Source organism: Engraulis encrasicolus, chromosome 3 (assembly GCF_034702125.1).
Source record: "Engraulis encrasicolus isolate BLACKSEA-1 chromosome 3, IST_EnEncr_1.0, whole genome shotgun sequence".
Lineage (NCBI taxonomy): Eukaryota > Metazoa > Chordata > Actinopteri > Clupeiformes > Engraulidae > Engraulis > Engraulis encrasicolus.
In genome coordinates this window covers 5,362,727-5,372,726 of record NC_085859.1, presented here as the reverse complement: position 1 = coordinate 5,372,726, position 10,000 = coordinate 5,362,727, and the positions used below count along the sequence as shown (strand labels likewise).

General features: G+C 44.8%; 2 protein-coding genes across 2 annotated transcripts in view; one reads left to right on the top strand and one right to left on the bottom strand.

Moving 5' to 3' along the window:
- Positions 1-10,000, bottom strand: part of kcnip3a (Kv channel interacting protein 3a, calsenilin) — a 206,924-nt gene that overhangs the window by 61,985 nt on the left and 134,939 nt on the right. The gene's annotated exons all lie outside the window — the stretch shown is intronic.
- The window catches only part of LOC134445559 (macrophage mannose receptor 1-like), a gene marked incomplete at its 5' end in the record, with an annotated part of 8,366 nt that continues 4,778 nt past the window's right edge, over positions 6,413-10,000 (top strand). Inside the window, 2 exons of the mRNA XM_063194607.1 lie at positions 6,413-6,818; positions 9,066-9,416. Coding sequence (XP_063050677.1) covers positions 6,413-6,818; positions 9,066-9,416 — 757 coding nt within the window. The remainder of the gene's footprint in view (positions 6,819-9,065; positions 9,417-10,000) is intronic.

Below are 10,000 nucleotides of genomic sequence, written 5' to 3'. Positions count from 1 at the left end.
TTCCTGTACCTGTACCAGTGTACCTATTCTTAATCTGTTTCTTGAGGCTCTCTGTAATGTCATAGCAATGTTGTTGTGATATAGTTGAGGCTTTTTTATCCAAAGCAGCTTACAGATATTAGACTTATAACTATTGGTTCCTTGGAGCAATGTGGGGTTATTAGGTACTGCAGCCATAGATGGAGGTGCAGGGAGAAAAATCACAAGACACCTGATGCATGTGGACGACTGCTCTCTCTCTCTCTCTCTCTCTCTCTCTCTCTCTCTCTCTCTCTCTCTCTTTCTCACTCTCTCTCTCTCTCTCTCTCTCTCTCTCTCTCTCTCTCTCTCTCTCTCTCTCTCTCTCTCTCTCTCTCTCTCTCCTGTGTGCCTGGTGAGTGTTAGTCATATTTGCATGCTGCCCAGCGGATCTGTTGTAATAAACCATGAGAGGCCTACAGTATGAGGGGTCATTACCCCCATTGTACAGAGACTCTATCATAACCCTACTGGGGTCCTTAACCCTTTGTGCAGAGCCTCTGTTATAACCTCACTGTGGGCCCTGCCGTGGCCAACCGGTGGGGCACTCGTCTGCCGTGCGGCCGACCTGAGTTCCATTCCCGGCCCAGGTCATTTGCCGACCCCTCCCCGTCTCTATACCCATTCACTTCCTGTCCACCTCTCATACTATTGTCATCAATAAAGTAAAAATAACGACCAAATAAAGCTTTAAAACCTTACTGTGAGCAAAAGTATAATGATCAATTCTTAATCTGTTACCTGACACTAATGAGACTAACGTCATAGCAATGTTGTTGTGATTTAGTTGAGTCTTTTCAGCAAAGAGTGAACGGGCCGCCGGCCCATGGTTTCACTATACCCTTACTTTACCCATAACACATTCTACCTGCACTAACTCAGAACACACACACACACACACACACACAGCATTTTCTACCTGCATTAAACTCAAACACACACACACACTCACACACACACACACACACACAGGGCCGGTTTTTAGCATAGGCCGGCTAGGCGGTCGCCTAGAGCGCCATGTGAAGAAGGGGCGCCGAAATGGCGCTCTCCTATGCGTAATTTTGCGATATGATGGTTTTTTTTATGAAGTCGCAATCAACAAAGAGTGGCGAAAGCGCTCCTCACGGCAAAGCGCCCCTCAGCCAATAGTAATATCGCTTCCAACTGTCTCTGGGAAGTCTGTGAACCAATAAACAGACAGTTCTGAGAAAGGGGGCGGGACGAGTGACAGCGTGCGTTCTATTTTGAATTTGGAGACTCACTCGAGAGACAGAGAGGGCAAGCGCAAACAGTAGTGCTGCTCTGCTGGATGGAGATTATGATGTTCTCATTAAACCACTCATTGCATGATGCAGGAGTTTCAGAGGGTGTTTTGGAACTATGTGATTTAATCAGCAACCGTTTGTGATTATGGAAAGCCTAATAGTTATGAGGTTACTATTTGGAATTAGAGAGAAAAAGAGCTTTGCTTTTGATCAGAGAAATCGCTAGTTAGCATGCTAACATTAGCCAAGTATGCCAAGCAATGAAATCCAGTAAAGTAGCTGTTAGTAGCCTACTCACTACTCACTAACACCCACCTGATATCATAATACTTGCTTAGGTTGACAAGCAATGTAAAGTAAGACTGGTGCAATGTTTGAAACAATTTTAGCTCCCATATCTCCTTCCATCCACATGAATTACCTGCTTGTTAAATTTTAGCTCCCATATCTTCTTCCATCCACATGAATTACCTGCTTGTTAAAGCTTAAAAAAACATTACTTTCCAGACCAGAATGACATAGCCTACATTAATCATGTAACAGAACCATGCACAGCAGACAAGTGAGGCTATTATATTTTGTATATTATGAAATTCAATAGCGTGACACATAGGCGGCGCTACAGCAAGACTCTTGGGGAAGCTAAAAAAATAAAAAAGGGGGGGAGGGGGAATGCAAACGTCATCGGAGAAACTGTGGTGGTAGGAAGGTCTGGGGGCACTGTATCAGGCCCTAACCGCGACTTTTGATAATTATCTGCATGACATTATATGATGTTAAAACAAAATGATGAACAAATAAAACGGAACATTTCCATGCGCAACTATGTGTCTTGATGCTCGTGCGCCAATGGAACTCTCCAACGCGACAGACACACACACACACACGCGCGCACACACACACACACACTGCAGGCAGGAGAGGAAGACGGCTAGTTGCCGGACCATGGACTTTTATCTCCTAAAAATGTCTCGAGCAATCAAATCATACACCCGACTGTCCACACCTTTGTTTCTATTGACATTTTCATGCGCTAGGTCACTCTACCTCAGACAGGTATCAAAACTCGCAATCAAACTCGCAGAACTAATGACGATGCAAAATGCGCACACACGGGGGGAAGACAGGAGAGCAAAAGGCCAGCTGATTGACCATTAAAGGGGTATGCCACTATTTTGGGGCTTATTACAGTTAAAATCGTTGGGCAGGGTTTATAAAGGTGGTAAAGTGTCTTATTTTTCATGTTAAGCGTTGTCTTGCTTTAAGACAAGTTAAAAGAGGGAATATGTCGCTAAGCTAGTGAAAGTCAATGTATCCATGTAGCATGCTACAATGCTACACGGATACATTGACTTTCACTAGCTTAGCGACATATTCCCTCTTTTAACTTGTCTTAAAACAAGACAACGGCTTACATGAAAAATAAGACACTTTACCACCTTTATAAACCCTGAACGACGATTATAACTGTATTAAGCCCCAAAATAGTGGCATACCCTTTTAACATGCCCAAAAACATCATATGGGGCTCTCATATCCAACAGGCTGTCTTCAGATGTCAGTTTTGCAGCCCAAATAATACAAATACCCTGTAATATTGAAGTTCTACTTGAAGTAGCTTTTAATGTAGTTTGCTACATTTTCCAAATGTTTGTAACTAGCTTAATATGTCTATTGGATGTAGCTTGTCTAGCGTAGCTAAGTGTTAGCTTACTAGGTTCTACAAATACGTAGCTTGCGCAGCCAGACACTGTTCTCGTTGCCTCGCACTGTACTGTCCACTCCAGTCACACGCAGATGCCCAACAAACACAAGCGAATAGCCTATACACATATTACATTACATATGGTAACTAAACCACCCTGGCAGGCCACCATGAATTCAGGAAAGGTGTGCATTTTTGAAAGTGGTGTTCGCTTGGTGACAGGATAGCACAGGTGTTTTGCGTTGAAGTGATGGCTAGTTAGACGGAAGACAAGTAGACAATTTACTCTCAATGAGACAACTACATCGATAACAACATTGACAACAACATTGCCACCAAATAGTAAACTTAGCGCTTCGGCGAGCACATCAGGGGGAAAAACAGATTTCCTACCTTATTCTGTCCTGTTTAGATTAATAATTCCTGTTACTTGAAGATAGAGGCAAAATATCCATTTAGATTCGCCAAATAGGCTATATCCATTTGATAGATGTAGTGTGGTTGAATAACGAATGCTAAAGAGGAAAATGTCAACATTGTGACCTATGGCTGGTGGAAAAAAAACGAATGATCTATAAATGAAATGCAGTGGAATCCCAATTTATTCCAGAGGTCATTGCTTTATCAAGATATTTAACATTCCAGATTTCATTTCATAAGCCACGAGCCCTTCTCACCGCCTGGCTCTGTTGAAGCCAGTAGAACTGACACCTGATTGGTTGACCGCAGCATGACATCGCCGCAACGAGGCTAGATCTACTAACAAGGTGGATAGGCACTTCAGCAGGAAACCCTCGTTCTGTTTCCTTGTGTGTGCCTGCTACACTCCATCGCTGGATATAAAAAAACCCCGTGATTTTAAAATTTTCATTTTATTTATTTCTTATGACAACTTTGGGGAAGCTAAGCTTCCCCTAGCCTCTTAATAGCGCCGCCCATGGCGTGACAGCTCTTCTCCCTTTCTCTCACCCTGTCCCTCCAGTTCAAGCACACAGATAGCCCCCTTCTCATTCTCCTACTCACAAATGCACCATTTCCAGTCCAGAAATGAAATTGGTTTGGAAGACAGCACAAATGTGTAGCTTATTAAAATTGTTATGCTGCCATGCTTTGTGATGCTGTAGGTAGTGTAGATCAATGCAGACCTCCTTGGTAGGCTTATTGTCTACACATGCATTTTACATGCAAATGTACTGTATCACTCTATGGCATTTCAATTTCACGTTACAATTCAAACACATTGATAACCTCCCTCTCATCTGGGGTTGGGGGCCCCACCACCATCACATCCAACACACCACACAGTGAAGCTACTTTCATGCGACTCAATCTGATGTGTTGGTCGCCTGTCAAAAAGAACCACAAATCCATTTGATGAAAAACGGTTATTGTTCTTGATGCTATTTAGTTAAGCTTACTACGGATATTACTCTTGTGTTCTGTAAGGTAGGCCTATAAGAAATATTTTTTTCTTTCAAAGGTAGGGGGGGGGGGCGCGCCAGAACTCAAACTCGCCTAGGGCACCAAATAAGCCAGAACCGGCCCTGCACACACACACACACACACACACACACACACACACACACACACACACACACACACACACACACACACACACACACACACACACACACACACACATGGAGGAGGATGGGGGACAGTAGAGTACCATGACTCAAGCCTCACTCCCTAACTTGCCTGTGTGTGTGTGTGTGTGTGTGTGTGTGTGTGTGTGTGTGTGTGTGTGTGTGTGTGTGTGTGTGTGTGTGTGTGTGTGTGTGTGTGTGTGTGTGTGTGTGTGTGTGTGTGTGTGTGTGTGTAATGGTTGCCCAAAAAAACCTGGATAATCCATAGTAATACTACGGTTGGCTCAGAGTACTTAGAGTGACCATGGTTACTACATAAAAGCATGAATAATCCATAGTAATACTATGGTAGGTTCAGAGTACTTAGAGTGACCATGGTTACTACATAAAACCATGGTAGATTTTTGTTGCCAATGATGGTAATGCTGGTAGGCTACAATGCTGGTAAGAATGGACTGTTGCCCGGCAAAGCTGACGCCCCAATTGTACACTGGAATTTAAATGACAAAAAAATACTATTACCTGGCCTATCTGCCTACGCAACTGCATCCTCGTTTCTGATTGGCTGATGGGGTTGCAACTAATTCCCTATAACCTGTCAGGCGTCAAACGTGCGCCTAAGTTAGGTTACTAATTCTAAACTGCAGGTTGCTATGGCCAAAAGCCAGTCGTTAGTTCTATCGCATTTGTTTATCAAGTCGAGAGTCAGTCGTTAATTCTATCGCATTTGGTTGTCAAGCCAAGAGCCAGTCGTCAGTTCTATCGCATTTGGTTGTCAAGTCTGTCGCCCTAAAAGTTCTACTACATGCATCTGATAGAGGCGTGTCCGATTACGTGCGCACTAAATATTCTGCGGTTGGCATAATTCATTGGTTACAAATTTACAGATAGGCCTAGCAATAGATGACAAAAATACCCTGTACCGAAATTCTAAGCACCTGCCTCGCCATCAATTGTATCGAAACGAGTCACCTCGTCATCTGCTCCACTCCCATGGTTTTTAAAATGTAGGCTATTTCCCGCTGCCTTCCCTTTGGTATTGATATGAAAACATCCTTTTTTAAAAATTAGGCTACTCTCCTCTTGTGGGGAAGGAACACGTGTGAAAGGGGAAGGGAGAGTTATCAAAAATGACCCTAGCGTGGGGAATCTCTCTCTCTCTCTCTCTCTCTCTCTCTCTCTCTCTCTCTCTCTCTCTCTCTCTCTTTTACGCACGAAGTTCACAGGTAGCCTGTGATGATCAGCAGGGGGAAATAGAGGCGTGATGCAACATGTGTCGATTCAGCATGTAGAAATGCTTCGCAAGTTTTTGTTTTTAAACTTCCATCCCGCCGTGGTATATGGCCAAGGGAAAATTAAATAATCACAGCGTCGGCAGGCTACCAAACGAAGATTCTAGGCGCGTCAAGTTGGACGCCCGCACAGCAAAATTCTATCTTGATAGAACATGGTTCCTACAACTTTACAGACAATAATAGATTAGAAAGTACCCCACCATAACGGCAGATAAGCGGGATAACGGCCTTCGAGGTCGACATGTTATAGAAATTAATGGCTTGGCGGAGGCAACTTTGTCTCCGCGCTGCGCGCGTCGCCAAACTTCGGAGCCGCCGCCTCGCCATTAATTTCGTATAACCTGTCACCTCGTCGGCCGTTATCCCTTACTTATCCCCCAGGTCATGTCAAAACCATTACTCCTGTACTCATGGTTCATTTCTTACCTATCTCTCAATCACACTCTCTCTCTCTGTCTCTCTGTCTCTCTCTCTTTCTCTCTCTCTCTCTCTCTCTCTCTCTCTCTCTCTCTCTCTCTCTCACACACACACCCTCTCCCTCTCCTTCTAGGTGTGTGTGATCTCTCCTCTGTGCCACGTCAGTTCCATGTGGTGAAAAAGGTGAAGACCTGGACAGAAGCTCAGCAGTACTGCAGAGATGAGTTCACTGACCTGGCCACCATAGACAACATGGCAGACATAGAGGAGATCAGGAGAGTGATACAGGATGCAGGTGTTAGGTATGCTGTCTGGATTGGGCTGAAGAAAAGGGACAGTCCTAAGTGGCAGTGGTCTCTGGCTGACGATGGGTTCTATGGAGAGAATGAGGCTGAGTTCCAGAACTGGGATGAAGATGTAGGCCAGCCAAACGGCAGACCAGGTGAAGAAGACTGTGGGTGCATTGACCTGGAGAATGGAAAGTGGCACGATCTCTGCTGCATTCGGACACGTCCCTTCATTTGCTACAATGGTGAGATGTCTCCTAGGTTTCCTTATCGCTCGTGCATAAAGATGCATCTGCCATGTTATGTCAGACTGTTAGACTGTGCTTGTTTCCTCAGCTACTCATATCACATACAGCAACATATTGTCATAATAACAGGTGACATATTGTCATAATAACAGGTGACATATTGTCATAATAACAGGTGACATATTGTCATAATAACAGGTGACATATTGTCCATAATAACAGGTGACATATTGTCATAATGACAGGGCCAAACTCCACCTATGTGCTGGTTGAAGAGAAGAAGACCTGGGCAGAAGCTCAGAGATACTGCAGAGAGAAACACACAGACCTGGCCAGCGTGAGGAACCAGGCAGAGAACAACAAGATCACAAATCTAGGTACAGGAGATGATGACCATGCCTGGATCGGCTTGTTCAGAGATGTCTGGGAGTGGTCAGATGGCAGCAGCTCCTCCTTTCGCTACTGGGCACCTGGGCAACCAAATGAAGACTCCAGTCTGCATGGGCTCTGTGTGGTAATGTGGCACTCTGGTGTGTGGAATGATGTATCCTGTGATCGCCATGGATGCTTTGTCTGCTATAAAGGTGAGTCTTTCAGCCCTCAGCTCAGCAGCATATAAAAGCATATGGGTGGTGCTGTGGTACAGCATGCTAAGGCATTCCACCACGGATGGGGTTGCCAACCGCCCTTTGAAATACGTAATCGTCCCGTATTAACTGTAAAGATAAAAGTACAGGTTCCTTATTAAGCTGAAACAAGACACAGGACATTAAAATGTGTTAAAATGCAGGATTTTGTTTTTCTGGGGGAAGACCCCTAGTACTCTCAATGAAGTGTCCTGTATTTTTTTGCCAGTGACAGTTGGCAACCCTAGTCAGGCCTGGGTCATTCAGTCAGGTCTGGGTCATTCAGTCAGGTCTGGGTTCTTCTTTGGCTGCTGCTGAAGGTGACACTGTTATTGATAATTAAATGTATTCAGATGCGTTAAGCCCGTGGTATGCTACTGATTGCTACCTTTCAACCCAGTGTTAAGCCCGCGGTATGCTTCCTGCGAGTTTGAAGATATCGCACCTGACGCACGCATTTGGCTGCCGTGTCCAACGCGCGCGAAATTGACATTATATACGCATGTTAACGCGCTCATGAAGGAATCATGCACACGCTCGCGTATCCAACAGCAAGCCTGCTGAGAGCCTTATGATGTGATGGCCAGACTTACTGTTCACCTGCAGCTCTCAGCACCTCAGACTGGGAATCACACCTGTGCAACTTTGACCTATTTGGGTTGATGACCACAGCTAACACAACAAATGAAGGTTTTGTTCAAGTTGTTTCCATTTCTTTGTTTCTGAATGTAGTGTTTGTCTTCATTCCACAGATCTTCGCCCTACTGCTACAGTGGCGGTGGTGTCCCCTCCTCCTCCTCCCTTTTACTCTGGAGATATCGTCACCCTCCGCTGTGACATACCAGAGTACAAAGACTGGCTTCGGTATGTCTGGCGAAAGGACAACAGCCCAGTTCCTGGTGAGACCAGTCAGACCATCACCATCACACTCCCCCTAGCGGCAGGTGAGTACCGGTGCACTGGAGAGAGAGGAGATCGCCCTGAGACATCCTCCATCAGTCTGCCCACTGCCATTGCATATCATGGTGAGTATAGGTAACGGAGGCAAACCAGCAGAGTGTGGCGTGGAACATTAGTAAATCTCCCTCCTGTAGCTGAGCTAACAGACTGGTCGTGTAGTGGGAACATCTCAGTTACATTTTTGATAAATGTTTTGTGCTTTATCTTGAGTCTGGAGTTGTTTTGTGTGTTTGTCTTGGCCTCCACCAGATCTCCCTGTGGCTACAGTGGAGGTGGTGTCTCCTCAGAGTCTCTTCTACTCTGGAGATATCATCACCCTCAGGTGTGACATACCAGACTACACAGACTGGCTTCGATATGTCTGGGTTTATAATGGTAGCAAGGATATAGGTAAGAGCAGTCAGACCATCAACATCACACTCCCCCTAGAGGCAGGCCAGTACCAGTGCAAGGGAGAGAGAGAAGATCGCCCAATTACATCCTCAGAAAGCAAGTCTGTGAACATTACAAACAGTGGTAAGATGTTATTGTTATTATTGTTATTATTATTATTCTTATTAGTAGTAGCAGCAGTAGTAGAAGTGGTAGTAGTATCTCCCACTCCAACATTATGTAAAGCCATGTATACTGATAACATGGGCGTTCTGTTTCTCCTCAGACAAGCTGGTTCTGGTTAATCAGAACAAGACCTGGATGGAGGCTCTGCAGTACTGCAGACAGCACCATGTGGACCTGGTGTCTGTGACCTCTGAGCAGACCCAGCGCTGGGTGGAGGGGTGGGCCAAAGGAGCCTCATCTCCTCACGTGTGGCTGGGCCTGCGCTACCACCGCAGCTTTGGCTTCTGGTTCTGGATCAATGGATACTCCGTCTGCTACGACAACTTCGCCTCCAGTGGACACAGAGGGCCGGACTTGGACATCGCTGTGGCAGCAGTCGACAAGCACGGGGGCCAGTGGGTCAGCTTCCAGGAGACCAAGCAACTCAACTTCATCTGCACCAATGAGGAGTGTAAGTGGGTTTCTGCTTATCTAGTGTGAGTGTGTGTGTGTGTCAGAGTGTGTGTGTGTTATCTAGTAAGTATTTCTGTTTGTGTTTCCGCTGACAGGAGACTTCAGGCAGTGGTGACTACTGGAGGCAGTGGAGGGTGTCGAGGAGGTTTTATCAATCAACGCTTCATTCCGGGTCTCTTTCTTCCTGCCTTTATTGTCATGTTGTCTGAATGCACCACTTGTGTGCCTTGAAGATTTTAGAAATTATTTACCCTTGTGTGCCTTAAAGATTTAAAATACTTGTGTGCCTTAAAGATTTTAGAAAAGATTTATACTTGTGTGCCTTAAAGATTTTAGAAATGATTTATACTTGTGTGCCTTAAAGATTTTAGAAATTATTTACCCTTGTGTGCCTTAAAGATTTAAAATACTTGTGTGCCTTAAAGATTTTAGAAAAGATTTATACTTGTGTGCCTTAAATATTTTAGAAATGATTTACCCTTGTGTGCCTTAAAGATTTAAAGAAGAGATTTACACTTGTGTGCCTTAATTATTATTTTAAATACTTGTGTGCCTTATAGATTTTAGAAAAGATTTCACTTG